Source organism: Pararge aegeria, chromosome 21, assembly GCF_905163445.1.
Source record: "Pararge aegeria chromosome 21, ilParAegt1.1, whole genome shotgun sequence".
Taxonomy (NCBI): Eukaryota; Metazoa; Arthropoda; class Insecta; order Lepidoptera; family Nymphalidae; genus Pararge; species Pararge aegeria.
In genome coordinates, this window is record NC_053200.1 from 2,806,028 (window position 1) to 2,832,558 (window position 26,531).

The 26,531-nt window shown below is 35.7% G+C and overlaps 1 protein-coding gene across 2 annotated transcripts; it reads right to left on the bottom strand.

Annotated features, from left to right (window-relative positions):
• Positions 1-956: 956 nt before the first annotated feature.
• LOC120633188 (optineurin) lies at positions 957-26,139 on the bottom strand. 2 transcript variants are annotated; one of them, XM_039903323.1, is made up of 16 exons: positions 25,977-26,139; positions 25,601-25,813; positions 22,246-22,488; positions 21,115-21,306; positions 20,303-20,413; positions 19,108-19,206; positions 17,748-17,873; positions 16,954-17,055; positions 14,481-14,617; positions 12,222-12,371; positions 11,494-11,584; positions 10,078-10,223; positions 8,975-9,086; positions 8,365-8,496; positions 3,634-3,730; positions 957-2,320 (listed from the first exon to the last, which is right to left on the bottom strand). In XM_039903323.1, the coding sequence occupies exons 2-15, from the start codon at positions 25,796-25,798 to the stop codon at positions 3,641-3,643; spliced, it is 1,929 nt and encodes a 642-aa protein (XP_039759257.1). In that variant the 5' UTR covers positions 25,799-25,813; positions 25,977-26,139; the 3' UTR covers positions 957-2,320; positions 3,634-3,640. The 2 variants fall into 2 exon arrangements, with proteins under 2 accessions (XP_039759257.1, XP_039759256.1); XM_039903322.1 differs by lacking the exons at positions 957-2,320; positions 3,634-3,730 and adding an exon at positions 6,443-7,573.
• Positions 26,140-26,531: the final 392 nt, after the last annotated feature.

Below are 26,531 nucleotides of genomic sequence, written 5' to 3' on the forward strand. Positions count from 1 at the left end.
AGTATAAGAGGAACGAGGGGCGGCAGTATAAATTCAATCAATTGCAGCCGTTTCATGCAGCATAAAAAATACTTATTGGATCAGCCGCTACGGATTTTCTAAATGCCGAAATTAAGTAGTTTTTTTTTTGTAAATCCAAACCTTGCCCCTGCCGGCAATAGCACCCGGGACCTCCTACTGAAATTCACAGCGCTCACAATTGCGCCAGGGAGGCCATAAAAATTTTTTTTAATGCTTTTTACTTCATTGATGCATGCATTCTGTATTTGCCTATAAAACGCAGCTGTCACTGTAGTTTGGTCATGCTATCATCTACCGTCGAATGGGTGGCGATGCGTCGCCATCTTGTAATTAGTTCGTAAATTATTTGTTTTGCATACTTCTTTATTTTTCCAGTAAAATTGCCTACTTAATGTGAGATGGTGATAACAAAGAAAAACACCCAGCTAAATTTGTTGTGGGTTTCTTCTTAGACCAGAACGCGTTTGGTACCCCCGTAGCTTTAGTTTTGAGTTTACGAATATGGTTATCCATCCCCACTGTGTACTTTTCATGTAATGTCGCATCAAAAGTGTCACCTGAGGGCCGGGCCTACTTGAATAAAGATATTTTTGACTTTGACTTACAACCCATATTTTCTTCTGACATGTGTTAAGAATATTTCAAAAATATAAAAACCGCTGCAAAAACATTAATAAAAAAAAACACTAAAACTAACAAAAGTATTGTTTACTTTGTAAGAAAAATAAGAAAAAATATACTGTATCAGTCTGAGGTTCTGACGAATCATCTTTGTTTTAATTATTTTCATTTCCGATTGCTAGAAATACTCTTATTCTGTCAAATGTATTGCGATGCAAATGTCCCAGAAAATGGTTTTTATTTTTCTGGTCAGGCTTTTTATATCTTATAAAATATAAAATATATATGTAGTAGCATACATTTAAATAGCTATATAAAATATCATAAAAATTTAATTACACATGACTTACAGTTTACTACATTTTGCATCGTGTATCAAATCCCACTATTAATATATATATATATATATATAATAGTGCGGTACCGATAAACCGATTAGGGTTAAATATAGCCCTTGACTGCGATCTCACCTGGTGGTAAGTGATGATGCAGTATACGATGGTAGCGGGCAAACCCGTTATGGAGTATGGCATATATTTAACCCTAATCGGTTTTAAACCGGCATCGTACCGCAACGCTTAGTATCTTAGCAGCACTTCTATGCTGGTGGGGAGAGCAGGGAAAATTCAGAAAATATGAATTCCTCTTCCGGGAATCGAGCTTTCAGCTTAAAACCACAGCAATCCCCGATGCGCCTCGGAGGTAAAAATCTAGTATAATCCAGTATATTATTAAATTAATAATTAATAATCTATAGCGTTCACGGTGACAAGGCGTAACATACAAAAACGCATTTATTTATTTACATTTACTTAAGCATAAAGGTATTACCCGGTTTAGTTAACGTATTCTTCAGTGATTGTGTATAGTAAAATATAACTATATATATCATGTAATACTTTATAATTTCATTAGTTATGTTTTTGCCACACCCACACCCGTTTATTCTCGCACGCCTGAAAGATGGCTGGTAGAAAATTCGTTAGCATTACGTCCGCCTTGTGATTTTTTTTTTTGGTGAACAATAAAGAGGTAAAAAGAAATACAAAAAAGCAGGGTTCAATATGCAACCCATACATAAATGTTCAATGTTAAGAGAACGAAAACGAAAATGATAGGTCAATCAACCTAGTCAACAATCACACAAGAAACCACTCAATAACCGGATAAAGAATTCCATTCCGTGATAATGTATGTAAATATTAACCGGTTTATGCCAAAGGCAATCCCTAATTAAGCAACACCTAATCAAATAACATTCCTATGCATCATTCACTATACCATATTTATCATTTTTCGTTAGGATTTGGATTTAATAACCTTTACATAAAAAATACTAATTTATACTTGTTTCGTCTGTCAAATATTTGTTTACGAGTCCCCTAAATTGTTCGATCCACCGAATCAGTGTCGTAACTTTAGAGGGCGCTTAACGTCGTAAGACATTACATAAGAGTTCCTGAAACTTTTTTTTTCTCTAGGAATCACCTAATTACTAGGGTATTTTTTTACGAACAAAACTGCTACTAAGTGAGCGTTGCTGGTAATAAAAATAGCCAGTTTCCAAGCCGACGTCACCGTGCTCGCTTACTTTAATGGTAACTACGTAGTATAAATGATCATGGTGTTCATACTTCAGACTAATCCAGCGTCACTAGATGGCGCTGTACGACGAACTCTGTAAATAAATAAAAAAAAAGGTATTACAAAGTGTCTCATGGGTACATCGAGTAGCATGTTCGACTACGAATTGAGACGTCCTGGATTTTAGTCTCGGATCGAGCCAGTAATTTTTAATTAAACCAATATTATGTTATGTATTAACTCGGCATATATTTTGGCCTGCCCATTAAACTAGTAGCAGTAGAGCTTTTTGCGAGCTCGTTCGGGGAAGTACTACCACCATGTTTATTTCTGCCGCTAAGCAGCATTGTTGCAATGCTGTGTTCCGGTCTGAAGTTGCTGGTGTAATAACAGGCATATGAGGCTTAACACCTACGCGTCAGGTTGATGGACATAGGCACGTTGCGTGTTCCTTGCATACCCTGCGAAGTGTTGATCTGTTTATAGGCGACAAATTTCCACCTACCATCAGGTGGGCCATCAGCTTGGTCCGTCACTTGTAATAAAAAAATACGCAACACCTCGTGATCCGAAATAGTACATACCAAAAGGTTTGTTCGAAATAGTTAATCGATTTCTGCTCGGTATCCAGTTCTGAATTGCACGCATTAAAGAAAGCTTCGATTATTTCTAGTATAGTAGCTATTCAAAATTCAAAAAACATTTCAAAATTCTTTTATTTCAAGTAGGCCCACTATAAGCACTTTTGAAACATCAAGTCTGTCTCTTTGTAGTGACTCTACCACCGGTTCGGAAGGCATATTCTACCGAGAAGAAGCCGGCAAGAAACTCAGCAGTTGCTCTTTTCCAACATCAACAATTTACATTTTACATTTTAACATTCATTTTATATCTTGTGAGAGCTGAAAGCGGAGCCGGATGCTTCCAAGCAACCTTGTCATTAAGAAATTCATCAATTGTATAGTTACCTCACTGTAATAATTGTGTTTAACAAATTCTTTAAACTTATGCATTGGCAGGTCCAAAATCACTTTAGGAATCATATTATAAAAGCCCATGACATCGTCCGCATTTGTTGCGGTATTAAAAACCCAATAAGAACTTGTTTACTAGTATTTTTCTTGGCTTAAAAAGAATTCCGTATTAGTCACCAGTATACCAATAGCCTTTAAACTACCCACTGCTAGGCGCATTTCTCGCTCATGGGAGAGGGTTTTAGAGTACAGACCCACTACGCTGCGCCAATGCGGGTTAACACCGTCTATTTCCGAACTTAAAGATGGTCCTTTAACCAAAAAAAAACCCAATATCTGATAGTTTTTGCTTAGTTTTATTGAAATCAGTGCAGTGGTTAACAAACAAACATACACATTTCCACTTTAAATATTAGTATAAATAAAAACTCACGAGTTGATCAAAAGTCGTCCAAGCAGAAGTCAAAATGGTCCTCCATCACTTTGTACTGGTCACTGGAGAACTTCATGCACTTCGGACATTTGTATACCTGAAAACCAATACAAAGATTATACAACCATGTCTCACTTTTCCTCTATTCAATTAGTTAAATCTTCTTTGCAATCTATATATATATATAAAAGGAAGTTGTGTTAGTTACACCATTTACAAAATAACTACTTAGTAGAATTGGTTTTGTTTGTCCAAAGAATATTATATCTAGGCGAAAATCCCCTCCATTTTATTTGCCCTTAGTCAGATCAAAATACGCTCTTAATAGTTATATTTATAGAGCTACTCAAAGCTATAATAATAATTTCTCGGATTTAGATTTATTTAATCTTACTCTTGCTCAGTTAAAAAAACATCTTTATTCTAAATTCTAACTTCTAATTGTTCTACGTAAAAGTTCTACTTATGTTTTCACATATCCACTTGGATTGGATGGATATTGTTAATAAGGGTATTCCCTTATTTACATTATCTGTCAATAATATGTGTTTATACATATTTTAAAGTTTCATAATTATGTTATAAGTTTGCTGTTAATTTTAATGTATTTCGTTAGATTTATTAGCGGCTACTTAATTGGTGTATTTGTTATTTTCTTTGTACTAATTTTAAGTATTAAGTATACTGTTTGGGCCTATATAAATAAAATAAAAAAAAAAAAAAAAAAAATTTATAACTCAAGATCGGCTGGACCAATTTTTATTATATTTGTCCGGAATAGGATGAGTTTTTGACCAGGGTATGCATAAAGAAGGAATATGCCATAAAATTGAACAATCCTTCGCATTAATGAGTTATTCAAAAAATTAAGGGTAGGCAGAGCTTTTTTGCATGTATGAAGTGCACGTCACTGATGATAAGTATTAAAATATAACATTCATCAAAAAAAAAAAAAAAGATCCGCGGTTGGAAGTTCGCCGGGACAGCTTGTTGTTTATAAAAATAATATAATACACGTATTATTTTGAAGTTAATTTATTTATAGTGATGAATTGAATTTGGAACCCTCCTAGCTTTAGTTTTAAGTTAACGAATGTAGTTATCTGTTAAATATATGAACGCTTCAAAAGTGACTGTTGAAGGTCTAAATTTATAAAACATTTTTGAATTTGAATTTGAATTTGAGTTATGCTCAGTATTTGTTTCCAAAATCATTTATTTCAAGTACTACATACAGCAAAGAAACGTTAAGTCTGTTTTAGTGAGTCTACTACTGTTTCGAAAAGACTGACGATCAAAGAAGTCAGCAAACTCTGACTCTGAGCTTTTGATTAAAAATGCTGCAATATTTACTATTATTTCATATTGGTAACATAAACAAATATAAAAGAAGACTTTACTAAATTAAATAGAGACAAACGAGTTAATCGTTAGTTTAGTTAAAAATATTTATACAACAACAATTTAAATTCATCGCATTCCTGAAAACGTACACGAGTTAAGAACACAAGTAAACCAATAATATCATAACAATCAGAGCAGAACCATGCAAAAAAAACACGCCGACACGGTAAGCCGTTGCTGCGTGAACGTGGGACCGATAAGCTTACACAGACGTTCGCTGCTATAGTATTAGATTAGCGCAGAAACATGTCTCGTATTAGTTATTAATTTGTCTTTAAAACATTTAATAGCATGCATACACTCCACTTTTTCCAACTTGTCCTTCTAAATATTTTCATTACTTTTAGAGTAAAATGCTTTAAAAATATAAAAAAAATAATGCACTTGTTAATTAAACTGTTAAAATAAAATTTATAAAACTAAACCAAAATAAAAAAAGATTTTTTTAGTGTTGTTTCATTATTTTCTTAATAATTTTAAAAATTAACTTTACACTAAAATGTAACGAAAAGATTGTTTACATTATAAGACAGATGATAAAAATTAGATTTTACAAATATGCGTGAATGTAAAATCAGTTGAAAAACACAGTATGAGTTCTGAAGACGGGCAACGTATGACAGCCGTTTATAGGAAGAATAAGAATATTCTTATTAGGATATACATCCTGAGATTTTGAATGTAAATGAAAAATATTAGAAAGAAGTTGTCTCTAAAATTCACTCTGCATACGAAACGCACGAATTAAAAAAACAACATATCACACAATAAAACAAAATCAAAATATATCTTACCTAGAACTTTTTGAGACACTTTACTATACTTTTAAGGGCCGATATGTCAATAACCTCTGACAAATAAAATTGATAGATATATACAATATAAGAACTGTCAAGAAGTCATATATACTCCTCAGTTAACGCTAATGTGGATGAAAAATTAGCCCTCTAATAAATAATAATGTACACAACATAGTTTTTTAAAATAAATATTTATGACATATTTAATTTGCTAATTTTTTTATTACTCTAATACAACCTTTTTTCGTTATAGAAAACAATAAATTAAATAAATAATATTATTAAAATAATCTAAATCGAAATGCAAGATTATAATATCATTCAATAATTAAACATAAAGCAATATGACAATATTGTTATATAATAAATAACATAATATGTTACATACTTTCAAATTCGATCGGGGTACAATATAAAAATGCAATATTTGAGCCTAATTAACTAAACGTACCTATATTAATTATAATATTAATATATATAAATATATAAGTAAATTAAGTAATAATAGTTAATAAATTCAGCTTAATGTAATAATAAACACATTAATACTAATCTAAAAATACAGTACATGTATTAAAACTAAACAGTTGTTTATTTGCTTGAACGCACCTATGTTTGAAACTTCCAATTGGATTCGATCTTTTTTTTTTTGATACTTCGATTCTTGAGAAAGTTTTTAATAGTCTATTTTTCATCAAGCCAGTACTCTAAAGAATCGAGCAACAAAAAATAAAAGTCGAAAATTAGTAAAACCGCGAGTAGGCGATGTGACACGGCGGGTCGGGATGTTGAAGAATAACTGTTGAGAGTTTGTAAGAAAATTTACCCATCAAAAGTTACAACGCGCAAAAAGTCGCGGAGAACCTCTATGTCAATGAATAATAAATATTCTCAAATTTAAATAAAATAGGAAGAAGACGATTGTAAGAGATTTCCACTTTGTAGAGACACTATAGCGCCAAGAAAAGCAAACCTTGCTGTCTTTGCTTTAAAGCTTAAATTCGTCTACAGTCATACAGCCAGAAGTACTGTCGAACGTTTAACATTGAGGAACATTAGATTCACTGGTGTTTCTACTATTCAGATTTAGGCGCTTGAAATCTTGGGAATTAAGTTTAAGTCACAATAGCTTCAAGTAAGATAAACCTAAGTTCACTTGACTTAAAGATGAAATTGGTCTACAGTCATACAGCCAGCGCTCCTATCGCAATATTTTTAAGGTGAGGGACATTAGGTTCAATGGTGTTCTGCTATTAAGATTTACACGCTTGCTACCTTGGGAGTCTTTTAGGATGTCAAGACACTATAGTGTCAGAGTAAAACAAACCGTACCCGCCTTAATTTTAAGCTAAAATTCGCCTACAGCCATTGATCCTAGCGGAACGTTTTAAACATTGAGGAACACTAGGTCCAATGGTATTGCTATTATTTAAATATACAGGTAATGTCGTCACAGTGTCAAAGTAAAACAAACCTAAACTAGCTTGTTTTAAAGCTTGAATTTGTCTAAAGTCATGCAGCTAACGGGACATAAACATTGTTTACAGTATAAGAAATATTCATCTAAATTGCAACTAATGTTAAAGTAAACAAGAGTCGACGTGTTGCTGCAACAGTATGAGGCTCTTGAAAGAGTTGTCGCACACTGGACAGTCGAAACGCAGCGGTGGCGGAGTGTTCTCGGGTGGGGGCGGTTCTTCCTTCGGTTTCGTTTCTATTTTCTTCTTTTTACGCACCTTTTGTTATAAATACGTCAGTGAGTAGACATAGTTTTTTTTATTCCTTTATCAGATAGCCCTTGACTGCAATATTGACTGGTATTGAGTAATGAAGCCTAAAACGGGCTAACCTGTTAGGGTTATGGCAGTTATTTTAACCCTATAACTCGGTTATCACGCGACATCGTACCGGAACGCTATATCGCTTCGCAAATGAACCTGCCCCTTATGCATACAAAATCGCAAAACTTTTTTGACGGCAGATTGGCGCAGTTTGCAGCGACCCTGCTTTCTGAGTCCAAGGCCGTGGGTTCGATTCCCACTACTGGAAAATGTTTGTGTGATTAGCAATAATATTTTTCAGTGTCTGGGTGGTTTATATGTCTATTCTAAGTATCGATGTATATTATTCATAAAAATATTCATCAGTCATCTTTGTACCCATAACACAAGCTACGCTTACCTCGGGGCTAGATGGTGACATGTGCATTGTCATAGTATATTCATTTATTATTTATTTATCTTTAAACATCTAGTACATTTAAGCACAAGTTCTATATAAAAAAAAAAAATTAATGAATGACAAAATAATTCTTTGTCCTGTCAGGCGGCCGAATTGACTCACTTTATACTCATCACATATGGTTCCGGTACGATACCGCGTAGAAACCGATTAGGGTTTACTGCACGTTAAACATAAATGTCATATCTCCGAACGGGTTAACCCGCTACAATCTTAGACTGCATCACCACTTATCAGAAATCGCCGTTAAAGGCTAATTTGTAGTGTAGCAAGAACCCGAACTCACCATATTCCCAGTGGCGGTGGTAGCAGCGGGTGTTTCACGCGGTTTTGGCAAGGCAGTCGCGGAACTGGAAGGCCGACCTTTGGTGGTAACGCTACTGTGAAGACTCGGGCTTAGGATGCGGATCTCATCCAACTGTTGAAAACAGTTAAATATTATTTTCAAAAACAATTTTTTTTTATCTAGGAATAACCTTAATCATTAGGCAATCGATTAAGGCTATTCCTAGGTTTATAGGAAGGCTTTCTTATGAGGTCCATAGCCGCTTACTAGCGACCTCATAAGAAGGCCCTTCGAACAAATATACAGGTGAAGCTAATAAAAAGCGTGTAAAAAGTGTCCTTTCCTGCATCCAGCTAAAAGAATTTTCAATTTATGTTTCTGATTTTTTAAAAATTTTTTACTCTAATTATTATTACTGCTATTATTGTACTGTATTATTAAAATTGCATGTTTTTTAAAATTGATCCTATGTGTTAATTGCAACCAATGGTTTGTATATTTGCACGCCAGCTATGGCAATACAATGTGACTTCGTAATTAATATTTAAATGGCATCTATGTAAACGTGTGTATTATGCAAATAAAGATATCTTTCTAAATGGTACTTCACCTGCGCAGTAAGCTCCTGTATCTTGCGCTGCGCAGTTCGCAGGTCCGTGGCGATGTTCTCTTTCTCGCTCGCCATCTGCTCGCGAGACTCGCGCTCGGCTTCGAAGTCGCTCCTGATAGACAAAAAAAAAACAAATTGTCTGTGGCTGGTAACCGACAAAGAATAGCCAGCTAGCGATTTACCGTTATGGAATACGGTACCGGTATGGAAACATATGAAATAATAACAATTTATGCCGCGTGGAAACCGATCTAGAAACGCCCGAACTTTGATTTTTATCGCCGCCGCTCCGCACCTCTTACACTCGACATAGGATGCTTCTTATAAACCAAACCCTTTTTTGACAACTGGTTTTAAGTGGGAGGTCGGGTTCGATTTGGGAATTTATAGTAACTAAATTTTCTCTGGTCTAGTCTGGTGGGAGGCTTTGGTCGTGGCTGGTTACCACCCTACGGATAAAGATGTGTAACTAAGCTATTTAGCATTCTGGTATGATGTCGCCTACAAACCTATATATCGTAAACAAAAGGTACATACTAGAAAAGTTTCGAAGAATGCCTATTCTAGGAATAATTTTTTTACCGTAGGTACTTTTCCACACAAACACGTAAAGTACCTTAGCTCCGTTACCCTGCATGAACTTTACGCTCGTAGTATTAAGGTTCTTTGAATAAATAAATATAATACGACAATACACACATCGCCATCTAGTCCCAAAGTAAGCGTAGTTTGCGTTATGGGTACTAAGATAACTGATGAATAATTGTATGAATAATATACGTAAATACTTATCTTTATATATATATGTCTTGAGTGCGTGTGTATGTCACTGAACTCCTCCTCGGCTGGACCGATTTGATGATTATTTTGGTATGCGTTTGGGTGGCACCCTCGATGGTTTAGATTAACAAATCAGCCCGACAGATGGCGCTCTGGTCCGCTAGTAATATATCGATAAACACCCAGACACTGAGAAACATTCATGTTCATCATACAAACATTGTCCAGTTGTGGTGATCGAACCCACGGCCTTGGACTCAGAAAGCAGGGTCGCTGCCCACTGCGCCAATCGGCCAATTTGCAACGTTTGTAACGATACTTACTTGTACAAGTCGACTTGAGCTTTCAACAGTTCGCAGTCATCTTTATAGTTCTTCAAGGCCGCGAGCCTGTCTTCCAATGCTTGTATTTCTTGACCGCGCGCGACTAACGCAGCTGATAGTTGCTCGACGCTTTGCGATTGAGGTTTCTGTATCAAGAAGCGTATGGGGATTCAGTCGTAGTAGCAGTAGAGTTTTCTGTGGCAGAGCTCGTCCGGGGAAGTACTACCGGTTTGCTTTTTTCGGCCGCCAAGTATCATTGTTGCAATGGTGTGTTGTGTAAGTGAAATAAGTGACACGCTGGATTCAAGAAAGGGTACCGTGAGTTAATTCCTTTGCCAGATTAATTGTCCTTCACGTGGTTTTCGTAATCTATATGCATCTTTCTTTCTCGCCTATCAATACAGTCCACTTTCTTTAAAATATTACAGCTCTCAAAACGCTTTTTTCCCACCAACGTGTTTCTTGCATGCCCTGTGAAGTTTTACTCTGTACGGACGATTGGACCTACCATCAAGGACAAACCTCCATCATCAACTCTATTAGTTTTATCCGTCAATAATTACAATTGGAAAAAAAAAGTTGATGAGCCTATGTTGTTCTCCACAGCGAAAAAAAATATACGTCATTCATCTTTTTTTTTATAGCGTGCAAACGGGCAAGTGGGTCACCTCCTGTTAAGTGATCACCGCCGCCCATAAACATCTGTACCACCAGAGGAGCCACCGATGCGTTGCCGGATTTTAAGGAATTTGTTTATCCGCCCCTTAAATAATCTAGATTGTATTTGAGTTTTGTTTTTTTTTTCTTTTTTATTAATTAAAATTTTGGAATAAAAAAAACCATATTGGTTGCCGTACAACTATTTTAATGGTTAATTATACTTATAATTCCTCAATGACGTATCAACTTATGCCTGATACGTCAAATATTAATACAAAAACTACAAAAGGAAAAATAATCAAACATTAGTGGGCGAGTTTTTGTTGGAGATCTTCCTAATGTACCTAATGTCTGAAAACTTTGGCCGATTATTTGGCATCTGCTCCTCCAGCGTTGGACATCAATTATTTGACTGGACGAAGACGTCTCGTGGACATTTTTTAAAGCTAACGGTAAAGGAAAGGTGATTTTTTAAAGGAAAGGTGAAACGACGTCCATCATCGGAAATCTATCATTTAACAACACTAAGACGTCTCGTAGACCTTTTTTTAAAGGTTACAGTAAAGATAAGATATGCCCAGCATTAGACATCGATCAGTTGACTTGAAGAAGACGTCTCGTGGACAGATTTTTAAAGGTTACGGTAAGGGTAACGTGTAATCAGCATTGGATATCTATTGGTAGAAAGTCTTTAGAAAGTCGTCGACACGTCAACGACTTTCTAAAGCTTACGGTTTTGGTATTGAGTACACTTACAGGCTCTTGTTTTGTCAATGACTTCTTCAGCAGCTCGGTGTAATCTTTGAAAATGCCCTCGAAAATAGTCAGCGTTCCACGGACTTGGCTTCTGAAATTATAAATCAAAAATGTGAGTTTGTTTGATTCTCGAACCAGGAAATTTACAAACCCAACTAATCGTTAGCTTACTCATTTAATGTATGTTAAAGTATTTAACTATGTAAGTGTTGTTATTATATATATTAATTTATTTTTATATTTATTTATAAATTATATTATGTACTTTTGATCTATTTGTGTACACTAGTTTATGTATTAAGTATGTAGTTATTCGCATGTATGTATTTTAAACATTTGTACCACCAGCAGTCTATTCTCCTCTACTTTTTTTTCCTAACCCTGGCACAGCGCTGTTGTTTTAAGTTTGAGGCCCCGGGTTCGATTCCCGGCAGGGAGAATTTATAATTTCGAAATTTTTTCTCATGGTCTGGTGGGAGGCTACTGTCGTGGCTAGTTACCACCCTACCGACAAAGACGTGCCGCTAAGCGATTTAGCGTTCCGGGACGATGTCGCGTAGGAACCGAAGAGGGGTTTAATATAACTGCTTGCTATACTCCCCAAACAGGTTCGCTGGTTACTATTTTAGACAGCATTATCTTATACCATATACATATATATCATTAATAAAAAATAAATAAATAAATCTGAAAAAAAAAAAAAAATGTAGTCGGTCATAAGAACTTACATGTTAGTCAAGGCCGCGCTGTGTTGTCGCTCGATCATCTGCTTCACTTCAGCCAGCCCCGACTTCACCCGGTCCGCGGAACAGCGCTCCAACTTGAAGTCGTACAAGCTGGCTATCACGCCCAGTGTGTGCATTAGACTGTCAGATAAACTGGAACAACGATACCGCATGATTTAAAAAAAAAAAAAAAGCCAAAAGTGCCCAATTTTAGATTCACTTTAGTTCAAAGTCAAGTCAAAGTCAAATATATCTATTATGAAAATTAAGCTTAATTTGCTAACAGTAGGAGAATCTGTATGGTGTAATTTATAATTTCTTCAATCCGTATACTACACACCAAACGGATCTTCGGCAATGTACCCTCTACGCACGCACGCTCCAAAACCGGAGCATCCTCAGGAGATGTTGCCTTTACAATGAACATTATTCATGTATTATGGATTTCTGCAAAGTAACGCCTGCTTCTATCCAATATTTAAAATATCTCTATATTAATATAGGCACATAGATGGCACTTCTGATGCGTACACGTAAAATATGACATGAGAATTATAGAAAAATCATATTATATTAAGGATTACATGTATGATAAAAAAGCTTGGGTATGAATTGCTCTAACTTCATAGCTAAATATTAACTCGACTGTGATGATAACAAAAAATAAACATAAGTTTCTTGTGGGCTTTTCTTAGATTTTAGTTTTAAGTTAACGAATGCAGCATCTACAAGATTAGTGGTAACATGTAAAATGTATAAACGCTTCATAAGTGCCTGTGGTAAGGTCTACATAAATAAAACATTTTTGAATTTGAATTTAATATAACTGCCCTATACAATACTACCTATACTATACTTGAATATACAATTATCTATTTTTTTATTTAAATTGTCTATGACATTAAATTTTGTAGTTTCTTTTATTTTTACGCTGTCCTCCCTTTATAATCTGTATCATACCAACATAACAACAGCCAATCGGGTGTGTGTAAAGTGCGTGCGAACTTTTACCGCGACCATTACAATTTTAAGGAAGGAATATCTTCCTGTCAAATTGAAATTCTTGAATACAGTTTTCTTTATTAACCAAGAAAAGGCTTTGTGAACAATTAATTAATAGATTTAAATCATTGGTGCGCTCGTGTGGCGTAGTGCTGTACTGGCCATTTTCTTTACATTATATTATCTACACAGTCACTCGACAAAGTCTGGACAGGATTTACATTCAAATTCAAAATTCAATTTTTTATTTATTTCAAGTAGTCCCCAGTTTATAAGCACTTTTGAAACGACATGTAAGTCTGTTTATAGTGACTCTACCACCGGTTCGGAAGACAGATTCCACAGAGAAGAGCCGGCAAGAAACTTAGCAGATTGCTCTTTTTCAACATAATTTTACAGATTACAATGAAAAAATATATAAACAATAAATTGGATATTTCTTGAGAGAGATGAGAGCGGAGCCTGCTTCCAAGCAGCCTTGTCATTAAGAAATTCATCAATTGTATAATAAAAAAGATTTATTGAATGTGTTTTAATCCCTTGTTTAAACTTATGCATTGGCAAGTCCAAAATTACCTTAGAAATCAGATACTAATAGTATATACTTAATCCCGCAAATGACAAAGTCAAAGTCAAAGTCAAATATTTCTTTATTCAAATAGGCACATATGATGCGTACAGACTTCTGCACTGTTTACGTCCATTTTGAGTAAGGCGGTCGTTTACATCCACTTTTCATTTTTAAAGATTAATGTTTTGTCTTACAAATACTATATTGTTATAAATATATTGTGAGGCTATACCTATTTCTATAATTTTTCACGGAGAGATTCGCGTGATTTAAGTTTATATACGGACCGTACAGGTCTTTTCTGCAATATGAATATAGTTTTAATATCAGCAGCTTTGCCCAGTATGCAAAGTAAACAAGTCTTGGTGTTTCTACGTCAGTAATCTGTCTAATTATTCTGACGGTGTAGGCAGCTGAGCTTAGTTTACCTGCTAGTGTATATATGGGTACCCTAAGCTTACAGTCTAACGTCATTAACCCAGCTACTAAAATCATATAATAACATATTCAATAGATTCCTTCTTGTAGATTTAAACCTGTAAACCTCCTTAAACCCAGCATTACTGAGAGTTTTCCATAATATTCTCATAGGAGTGTGAAGTTTACTTATCCGTACTTGATCGGCGCGGTAGACCTAAACCTAAAGAGCCTGTACAGGATGGACCGGTGATTGGTTGGTAAACACTCACTCATTGCTCAAGCCCGTGAGATATTCGGAGAGATGCTTGAGCGTTCTGTCGTAAACCTTCACGTTGGACGCGTAGCTCGCGTACTCGGACGCTGATTCGCATTCCGAGCTCAGCGAGAAGTGCACTGGATGGAATACCTGCGAGCAAACGATTACTTGAAATAATAAAGTAAACCGATGGAGTGTTATACGTTTAACGTGTCTGTGTCTGTGTGTATGCATGCGTGTGTTAGAAAATAGGGAATTATAGCACTTTACCTATGATAGACCCGATGATTATATTAAATATATCAACAAATCATAGTTTGTATACTCATTGATAGTGTATTGAAAATAGAATAATGACCTTTAGTAGACTGTCAAAGAAAAATATAGGATCTATGGCGGGAGAGGCGAGTTTGACAAGATAGATTGGCGGGAAAGAAAAGTTAGCACGGATTTAGATTAATGAATTGAGAAAAGGAGATTAAATAAAGTATTGTGGATAGAACGTTACAAATTGGGAATAGATGATTTATAATGGAAACGATATACTTAACGAAATGTTGTTGTGGCGGAACAAGAGTCGTATATACTGGTGATGGTGTTGAGATAAGTTGTTAAAAGTTGTTGGTACTATGGTTGTACCTGATGTTGCATAAGATAAGTATATCTCATTCTTTGCGATATTTAGGTATCATATATGGAGCCCTAGCATTATTTTAAACAGACAGTTTATGTAGCAGAGGTTGCTCTATACAAACCACTTGTTCCAAAAGTCCTGATGTTATAAGTGATAATAGTAGTTATGTTTGACCTGTCTTAAAATATGTCTTGTAACAAAGGGCCTAGCGTTATTCCATATGACAATGTTGTAATTGTGTTTATAAGTTGTTTTAATTGATTGAATAAAAGAGCAACGGTAGAGTTTCTTGCCAGTGGTCTTCTCTGCCGAAGACAGCATTCCGAACTGGTAGTAGAGTCATTTGAAGGTAACAAGTAATATGAACTATAGAGAAGCCTAATATACAGTATTAGAGTCAGTCCAGTTGTTTTATTTCACTCCTTGTGAAGTCAGGTTTATAGAGTACAGATCTACAACACTGCTCTAAAGCAGGTTGGTGGGCTTTAATGATGTCTTTTATAAAATGAATACTTTATTATGAGAAACTAGGTATTTAGCTTCAATAATACTGTTAATTAATGAAAGATCTAAGTGCCATCCTGAACATTGTTGGTATTGAAGTGAATATCTGAATACCTTGGCCTTCCATTCTTTATATTTTTTTAGCACGTGCGTGCGTGCGTGCGTGCGTGCGTCTGTCTGTGCAATCGTAGCAGCGGAACGGATGAACCGATTTAGATTTTTTTTTGTTTGAAAGGTGAGTTAGTGAGAATCGGTCCAAGATGGTGCCGCCACAAAATGGCGCTTGTTTTTTTCACACCTCTCTTAATATGTGTATCAAATCAAAGTGTTGGCTAGTAGAAAACGACATATAACTACACTACTATAATGTATATTAACTATGTATGATATGAAATAAACGTGCTTGATTCGTAGAATAAACAACATTAATTCAAATTTGAAATTTATATACCTACCTATTATGGTCATAAGATGAAAGTGCCGGTCAAGAAAAAATCGTTAGTAACGCCTTATCAAATATTCCTCGGCGTACATTTACTTTTCACCGATCGATTTTCACTAGGCAACTCATATAACCTATCTTGTCTATGATTCTTGCCACAAGGCGTGGAATTTTGTGTTTGTATTATCATATTTTTCATTTTTCATATAAATTTAAAAAAAAACAAATTTATATTTTTTCCTGCCGTCGAGTGGTAGTTTACAAGTTTCCTAAACAGAATGCAGCGCCGAATCGGTGTCGTAGCTTAAGATGGCGCCTCGGGTCGTTTGTCATCATCTAAGATTTGGTTAGATGTTATTTTTCTCTACGCATTTGGTTAGATGTTATTTTCATTATTATATATATTATAATTACATGTATTTAACTTAATTGTATCACTGGTTTCACTATCCCGTTTTCCCTAACCTAATTCTCTACCATAAAGGGTTGTCTGGAGGAGATCGCTTAAAGCGATAAGACCGCCTTTGCGCATCTTATATATATATTTTTATTGTTTTGTTATTTCTTGTTTTCGCTTTTAATTTGTGCAATAAAGACTTTATCTATCTATCTATCTATCTATCTATCTATCTATCTATCTATCTATCTATCTATCTATCTATCTATCTATCATTAGGCATCCGATTTAAGCGCTTCATAGGTGTTGGGTAGTTCCATAAATAATTATGTGTGTACCTATATTTGGTCCCATATTATCCACTGCCTTGTTTCATTGCGTCATACCTAACAAGGTTTAGTGAAAACGTGCAAAAGTTGCTTTTCAAAAACTTGACGACGCGTGAAAATTAACTCGAAATACGTACAAAATTAAAATGCTGAGCATGACGTTTTGCAAAAGTTACTTACAATCGTTTGTACTTCCTTTATCCGGTTGTTTAGTTCTTGTATCTGTTCTTTGTACATTTTAGTAGATTCCGCTACGCCGGACTTGTGTTGCGTGAACTCCAACTGGAAATAATCAACACTAATATCATCAGATTATCCGGGAGACAGCGTCGGGTGAAACCGTGAGGCATGACTAATGATTAAAATAGTAATTATGGAGAAAAAAATAGATATCGATATCCTACGACAATACATACACCCTCATCTAGCCCCAAAGTAAGCGTAGCTTGTGTTATGGGTATTAAGATGACTGATGAATATTTTTATGAATAATATACATAAATACTTATAATATGCATATAAACACCCATACACTGAAAAACATGCAAGCCCATCACAGAAATATTTTCCAGTTGTGGGAATCGAACCCACGGTCTTTGACTCAGAGCAGGGTCGCTGCCTACTGCGCCAATCGGCCGTCATCGGAAGACTTCGTGCAGTCTAGCACCTGATGAGTTTCTTGCCGGCTTCTTCTCCGTAGAATCTGCCTTCCGAACCAGGAGTAGAGTCATTACTAACAGACAGACATGACGTTTCAAAAGTGATTATATTAGGCCTACTTGAAATAAATGAATTTTGAATTTTATAACATACAGATAAACACCCAGACACTGAATATCATCCATGTTCATCACACAAACATTTTCCAGTTATGGGATTCGAACCAACGGCCTTGGACTCAGAAAGCAGGGTCGCTGCCCACTGCGCTAATGGACCGTAAATTGGGTTGCTGTTGGGTTTAATGAAAATGTCACCTTTATGTTTTCCAAATCTAGTATTTTAATTTGCGCCTTCTTCAACTCATTCTGATGTGCGGAAAGCTTCGTTTCCAACTGCTGTATATAAGCATCCCGTTTGCTTATTTCGTCAGAAGGAAAATTCTACAAAAAAAAAATTAATTGATTTAACGAAAGCGGTGATAGCCTGAACAAATATAACGAAACGAATGATAAATAAATATATATACGCAGAGGCGGCCTAATCGCTTGAAGCGATCTCCTCCAGTCAACCTTCAATTTAAAAATAAATAATTAATATACATTACAGGTTTTATTAATGTACAATTTTTTTTTGTGACGAATATTATATTTTAATACTTATTATCCTAATCCGGGCTAAGAAAAATCCAAAAAATCAAATATCATAAAAATTGGTACAGACGTTATTGATTTATAAATGGTGGAACTAACACAACTTTCTTTTATATATATATATATATATATATCCATATATGAACACATATATATATAAATCATTAAATCTGTTACTATATATTAGATAGGAAATAGTCTTTTACGCGCTATTTAAAGATGATAAAGTTTGTATTAAACGTAAGCTTATAGAAAAGTCCTATTATAGTATAAAGGACTACGTAAACGATAAAAAAGCTTGGGTGTAAATTATTGCTCTAACCAGGTTGCTCTTCTAATAATTTAAAATGACATTGTGAGATGGTGATAACAAAAAAAAAAAAACACCCGGCTAAGTTTGTTGTGGGCTTCTACTTAGACCAGGACTCGTTTGGAACCCTCGTAGCTTTAGTTTTAAGTTTAGGAATGTGGTTATCGCCATCATCTCACTACCGTGTGGTTCTTATGTACGCATCAAAAGTGCCACCTGTGGGCCTACTTGAATAAAGATATTTTTGACTTTGACTTTATTAGAGATTTAGACTTAGTCTTATTTCCCTCGGTAGCTCATTCCGAAGGTTAACCACCTTAACCCTAAAATATAATTAACGTACATATGTGTGCATGTCATTGTGTGTGCGTTTTATTTAACAACGTATAAAATAAAATAAAATAAATATACTACGACATCACACACATCGCCATCTCGCCCCAAAGTAAGCGTAGCTTGTGTTATGGTTACTAAGATAGCTGATGAATATTTTTATGAAATAATATTTTTATACACATAAATACTTATAATATACAGATAAACACTCAGCACACTGAAAAACATTCATGCTCATCACACAAACATTTCTACAGTTGTGGGAATCGAACCCACGGCCTTGGACGCGGAAAGTAGGGTCACTGCCCACTGCGCCAACCGGCTATCAAAATGTACGTTATTTGTGCTCTTAATAAACAAATATGTAAATACACTCACGGTGCTCGCAGTTTTCAGTTTAGCGTGCAGATCGTTTACCATAAAGTTAAGCTTCTGTAATTCAAGGGCGTGGACATTCTCTTTCGTGGATAGTTGCATCTGAAACAAAACTTTGTCCTTTTATTCATCGCGCGAATGACGTAAAATTAACAAAAAAATTACTTAAAAAAAAAAAAAAAATTACCGGTGCGGTTGTAAAATAATACATACATTCAATTCGATCACCTCAAAACCAACAAAAAAAAACCTGTGCTAGTCAAAGATATCGTGTTTTAGGTTGATGGGCACGGCATTTTTAAGACGTGTTTCTTGTACGCCCTGCGAAGTGTTGCACTGTTTATATGCGACGGTTTTCCACTTACCATCAGGTGGGCCATTTGTATTGTGCTATTACAAAAAAAAAAAAAAAACAAAACAATTAATTTCCTACTTTTAGTACCCCACATATATGTGTAATTAAGAAAAATAGCTAGATTACCATGCCATTATCATCGACCCATTATGGCCCACTACAGAGCACGGCTCAGTATGAGAAGGGTTTAAACCGTTGCCCACCACGCTGGCCAAATGCGGATTGGTGGACTTCACACGCCTCTGAGAACACAGCTCTCAGGCATGCAGGTTTCCTCACAACGTTTTCCTTTCCCATTAAAGCAAGTGATATTTAATTGCTTTAATTAAAAACGCACATAGCTCCCGAAAGGTGAGAAGCGTGCCGGAGATGGAACTCGGTCCTAAAGGGGAGCCCGAAACATTATACACAAGGCTATTACATTTTTTAAGTGAAAACTTCTTTTGTCGCACCGATTTTTCCGTAGGTAGTAAGTTTGGCTGAACCATCACGGTCTGAGTTGAAAGGCTCGATCGGGTGAACTCGGGATCGCCGAGTGTACCCGAGCGAGGAACATATAGTTAGCTGGTCTTAGCTCTTGTGTACCATGTTTAGTATATACAATTCCGACCTAATAATTGTCTTTGTTAATTTAATAGTTATTATTGGTACGTAATAATAATTATTATAACAATTATTTGGTTTACATTGTAAGGTTAGTGTGTCTAGTTAGCGGTTTATCGTGCTAATGTAATATATTCAAAACCATTATGAACATTAAAGATTATATGAAAAATACAGTTTTCATTTCTGGCGTGCTGTTAAGAACACACTCTCTTTCTTTACCTCAGCATTTTAGATTACCTCAGCAATGTTCAATTTCTCCTTAGCATCATCTCTTTCTTTGGAAGTGGCATCTACTATGTGTTCCAATGACTCCTTCTGCCACGACAATTTCTCGTTTTCCACTATAACCTGCAATAGTGATTTTGTTATAACTTTCTGTTATTCATTCTTAAAGTCTTCACAAATATCACCCGCGCGGTTATAGAATAGATTTATAATAATTTAATTGTTTAAGCTACGCAGTCGAATTGGTTATTGTAACATTCGTTACAGAGCTACTCTTACCTTTCTCTTATGCTTCTCTACTAACTCGGTGAGCTTGTCTATTATGTCGTTCTGTTATAACGGGAATTTAAGTTATCTTTTCAAAAAAAGAATAATTAATGACACTGTAAGTTAAAGTAAGATATTCACTAGGTAGAAAGTTTCATTTATTACACACACTCTTGACTTTATGGCAACCGAATAACAACCCGGTTTCGGTTGTGGTCAATTTATGACTGACGATGATTCCCGTCGCAGTCTTAGCTCAGACGGAATGTGCTGATGTGTTACTTCGCATTTGCCCTTTGCTATGCAGACGAAAGTTATAACAGTTCGTTATCGGTGCCATTCTAACTACTACTTTATTAATTTAAGCTTTGAGGTCAAATTGGCTATCGTAACATTCTTTACAGAGTTACTCTTACTTTTCTCTTATGCTTCTCCACTAACTCTATCTGTGCAGTGAGTTTGTCTATGAAAGGTGTTATGCTTACTGCTTCCTCTTCCTGTATCCAGCTACACGGTTAATTGGCAAACATTGTATTCGTTATAGTTGCTATTTTTACCTGTCTCCTTTGTTTCTCCACTAATTCTAGCTGCGCTGTTAGTTTGTCTATGGTGTCGTCGTCCGGGGAAGTGACGAACTCAACACCAGACGAGGCTCCAGACTTGCTCTCCCCCGTTTCACTGTTTATTGGGACTTCACTGTCTGATATGTGGGATATATCCAGTTTAAGCTGTTTATTTTCTTGCCGTAACTGTTAAAAAACATTGTGGTTTATTCCCAATTACTGAATTAATATTTTAGTTGTCTAAATAAGTGCATTGAATAAAAGCAGGTGTTACTTTGCGGAATTCCATGATGTAAGAAATGAAAATATAACTTGCTTCAATGGTGAAGGAAGACATCGTGAGGAAACCTGCATGCCTGAGTGTTTGCCATAGTGTTCTCAAAGGTGTGTGTGGGTCACAAATCCACACTGGGTCAGCGTTGTGGACTACGGTCTTAACCCCTTCTGATTGTGGGAGGAGGGCTGATATGAAGATTATTAATATTAAGCTTAATTTGCTATACACAGGTATGGTGTAATTTATAATTTCTTAATTCTTTATAGTCTATGCGAAACATATATTCCACTATGCACGTTAACGCATCAACATCTCCAGACTATCCTCAGGAGAGGTTGGCTCATTACTATGAACAATTGCTAAAACATTCGTGTATTCTCATATATCTGAAATACTGAAATACATATACATCCGTGGCGTACTTAGAGAGTATGCACAGGGTATGCATATGGTATCAAATGAAGAAAATCTCCATTACACGTTATAAAAAGCCTATCCTTCAGCTGGAGATTTTCTTCATTTTATATCATCTGCATGCCCTGTGCATACCCTCTATGCACGCCACTGATAAACGTATAATAAAAACGTCGACTAGCCGTATCTGTACATTAAATATTTGGGCAAAAAGATAACTATGAGACGTTAGAAATAAGCAAAAGTATGTAAAAAGGTGATTTTTTAAATTTGCTTATCAGCATTAGGAAGAGCAACCTCGCACATGACTGAGGTGGAAAACGCTCAAAGAGCTGTTAAAAAGGTCAAGCTTAACCTTCCATTCTATTAATTCGAAGCAAACACATTTAGCTAAGTGTAAAACTACGTTGGGAACCATAGTCTGTGACACTTACCCTCTCAACTAGTTCTCTTGTTTCATCAAACTTCTCCTTATGTAACCTGTGTGTCTTCAACATATCCTCCTGACAAGACGCTATCAACATAAACTGTTCCTTCATAGAGTCATTATTTTGTTTCAGCGTCTCTTTGAGGACTACATTCTCATCTAGCAGTTCGCCGAATCGCTTCTGGAGTTCTTCTGTGCTTCGGTCGTCGGTTATTAGTGTACTGGCGACCATCATGCTGGCTGGAGATGGCTACACAAGCGAATTATTTACATGTTGACAGTTATATTAAACCCAAAACCCTAAACGGTTTCTACGCGGCGTCATACCAAACCACTTAATCGCTTGGCGGCACGTCTTTTTCGTAAGAGTTGTATCTAGCCACGAACAAAGCCTCCCACGAGACCAGATCAGAGAAAACTCTTAAATTATTAATTCTTGGAGCTTGCCAATAAAAATAGGAATTTGGGTCGAGGTAGCTTATGCTCTGAGAGACCTTAACCTTATTAATAAGCATTGTAATCAATTGCATATTAATAAAGACAAATTTTGTTCGTAAATGCCGTAATGCTGTGTTGCGACCGCTGATCAGAGTACAGTTGTCACCCTCACCTCACCTTCGCTTGGGTGTTGTACGAGGCGACTAATGGAATATAATAGATAACGGGCAGCAGCATTCACTGTAATACTACTGCCATCGAGACCAGACCAGAGAAAACTCTTAAATTATTAATTCCCAAATTTTCCGCGGCGGCGATCGATACCTAACCTACTACTTTACTTATAAAACCACACTCACCCCTGCACCAATACCGAGAGGGGGCAGCGCGTGGGAGAAGAATTAAGAGTTTAGACCAACCACGCAAGCTTTAATGCAGTTTGATATTCATAATATGATTACATGTTTATAAGCCCCTGTAGTGGGCCAGTGTACGCTGGTGTCCTAAGGTGCTGGAATGGCGACTAGATGTACAGAAAACTTCAAAACACCAGATACCAGATATTCTAAACATACAAAGTTGCTGGCATCCTCTGGTATCAATATATAATAACTGGGACCAAGACCTCAACAAAGATCCGTGGAGGTCTACGCTGTCCATTTGGTACTGACAATTTCATAATGAAAAACCCAATCAATCTTTGAATTTTTATGTCCTGACCAGAGAATCAAACTTGTTTGATTATCTGCTCTGGTCTTGTGATCTATCATAAGTGGTATGGCCACTTAGTGGGTAGATGATATAAAATGGAAAAAATCTCCAATGCAAGTTATATTAAACTTAGGGTAGGTATTGTAAGAGTTATAATATGCCTCCCTTAAGTTTTTATAACTTATATGTACCCTGCAGGTAGCCTTTTTAAAACTTATACAATTTTTTTTTCCATTTTATATAATCTGCCCGCTTAGCTCATACCCTGTATACACGCCAGTGTCTGTGGTCATACCTGCTAGCCACTTGACCAAAATGCAATTTTTAAATCAGTGAAAAATAATTGTTACAATAAAACATTGCTACTGCTTAAAACATCTAGAGTGCATTTAATAACTTATCTATGACTATGCAGAATTTATAAATTATAATTCCAATGTTATCTTTAAAAGTGTAGTCCATAAATATGTTGGAATGTAATGTAATAACACTAGTGCTGAGTTATAAACAGCATCAGAAAATCTACATCAAAATGGCTCAATCTAAAGTGTTTTTAGTACTCTAAGTTATTTTTGAGAGCAGTAAATGCAAGTTTCTATACAAGAAAGAAGGAAGCGGTGATGGCCTAATGGTTAGGACTTTCTTTTGGCTGATTTTGAATCCTAGCACACACCTTTAACTTTTCTAAGCTATGTGTGACTGAAGGAAAACATCGTGAGAAAACCTGCATGTTTGAAAATCCTTCATAATGTTTTTCAAAGTTGTGTGAAGTCATACAATCCACAATTGAACACTGGTGGACTACAGCCTAAATTCTTTTGAGGTCTTTGGTAGGAGACATGTGCCCTGTAGTGGGCTAGTGATGGGTTGATGACAATGAAACAATGTTACCAATCATCATAAGCACGGGTCCCCTCTAAGAATGACAAGGGTTTAGGCTGTAGTCTACCAAGTGCGGCCAAGTGCAGTTTGGTAGACTGCACACACCCTTGAGAACTTAATGGAAAACTCTCAGGCATGCTTATTTTCTCAGTGTGTGTAATATATGTATGATATTTACTTAAATTAAAAACGAATATAACTCCAAAAAGCTAGTGGTGTGAGCTGGGGCCGGGGGAAAGTTAGTGAAAAGCCAAAGCCTTAACTAACCTTTCTGTTACCACTTTCCGGTAACAACCTTTCTGGTAACAGAAAGGATATTATTTTGATGGGTATGATAAATTCCTTTAGGGCTGTAATGCATTGACTAAGGTGGGCCCTACCTCATGTCAGATAATCCTATCATTTTAACATTGTAACTACCATTGGCCTACAACAATCCAGACCAACCAAACCAAACCAGAGAAAATTCAATAATTATAAATTCTTCAATTGCTTCTGGGGGGGGATTGAACCCACTTATAAAACCACAGGTTTTGCAGAGATTGACAGACTCATCCAAAAATGATTTAAGCAGTACATATTGCTAGCTAATTTATATTGGGATGTATCTACATGCTTCACATGTTTGCATGTTGCAAGAACAAGTTTGTTTGCACAGATGGCAAGATGCTCAAAACTTTAATTGGATACCTACTCTTTTAATAAGCATATTGGCTGTTGAGACAAATAGAATTTTCAATTCTACTTTCCACTTATTTCTATTAACAGGATTTTGACTTTTTAACAATATGACTTTAATGACTGTGCCTTACATTGATGCTTCTCCAAGGAGAAAATCAACTCAATAATCTGTAAAGAATACACACAGGACCTAACTTAAAACTAGGAGCTTGCCAATAGAAATAGGAACTTGGGTTCAGGCAGCTTATGCTCTGAGAGACCTTAACCCCTTATTAATAAGCATTGTAATCAATTGCATAGTAATAAAGACAAATTTTGTTTGTAAAAATGCTGTGTTGCAACTGCAGATCAGAATACAGTTGTCACCCTCACCTCACCTTCGCTTGGGTGTTGTACGAGGCGACTAATGGAATATAATAGATTACGGGCAGCAGCATTCACTGTAATAGTACTGCCATCTACTGCAATTATCAACTCATCTACCCCGCTTGCTGATTATGGGCATGGCGAAAGGCCTTTAGTCCAGCAGTGGACTTTTTATAGAATATTGTTAAAATACTGAAGACAGGCAGATAGGAAACATTAGATTAGATAACAGGATTAACTAATCACCATCACCGTTCATCTTAAAAAAAAATTAATACACTCACACTGTCACCAAGTTGAAATTGTGCTTTAAAAGCCATATTGGCTTCAATTGGCAGGTCTTTCATTGCATCCTCAATCTGTGATTTATCCAGTTCTCCATTTAACAAACCATTGCACTTCTCCACGGCCATACTGGGCCCAGGGGAAGAACCCAGGATGATTATAAATGAATCATCGTCATTCTCCGCATTCGCCGACATTTTTATACATTACCCCTTAAAAAATATAAAAAAAATGCAATTATTCCATATTATGATGTACTTACGAACTACGAAATGCGATATCAGTATTCAGTGTCAAAATACTCAAAAGGACTTCTATCTTGTAATGGATAAAAAGAGTAATAAGTCAATAATAAACGAATTTAGTTTTAGTTACTTTATGTTGCAGATGAATTGTTATTCTTTCCTTCCGCAGACAATCGGTAATATTTTTATCTCGCAGATTAATGTGAGGTGTTGTTTTAATGTATGTTAAACATAACAATGCAAACTTAAAATCTCAAGATTAATATTTATTTCAATTTCAATTCAATCACAGATTTAGATTGTAGGTTGACAGTTGACACTTGTCACTTTTTTCTTTATTCTTTACTGTACGGACAAGGCATAGGTATATCACCGAACAGACATATCTTCAGTGTTTGAAATCAGGACCATTTAACTTTGATAGGTCATTAATCATGTTTAGCGACATTTTGTAGCATGGTGCAAGACGAATATTTGATTAAACGAATTTTAAAAATAAATATAATTCGAACATTTCTCTTGTTTAAGATGTTTGATTGCATTTAAATTGATCTGGGTAAGTATCCTGTTATGAGTACGTATATAATTTGATTAATTTGAAGGGCCACTCTATTTTTTGCGAGACCAACAAAACGAAAGAATTAATTTTGACCACAAACCTAAATCCTGTATCATGAAAATCTTC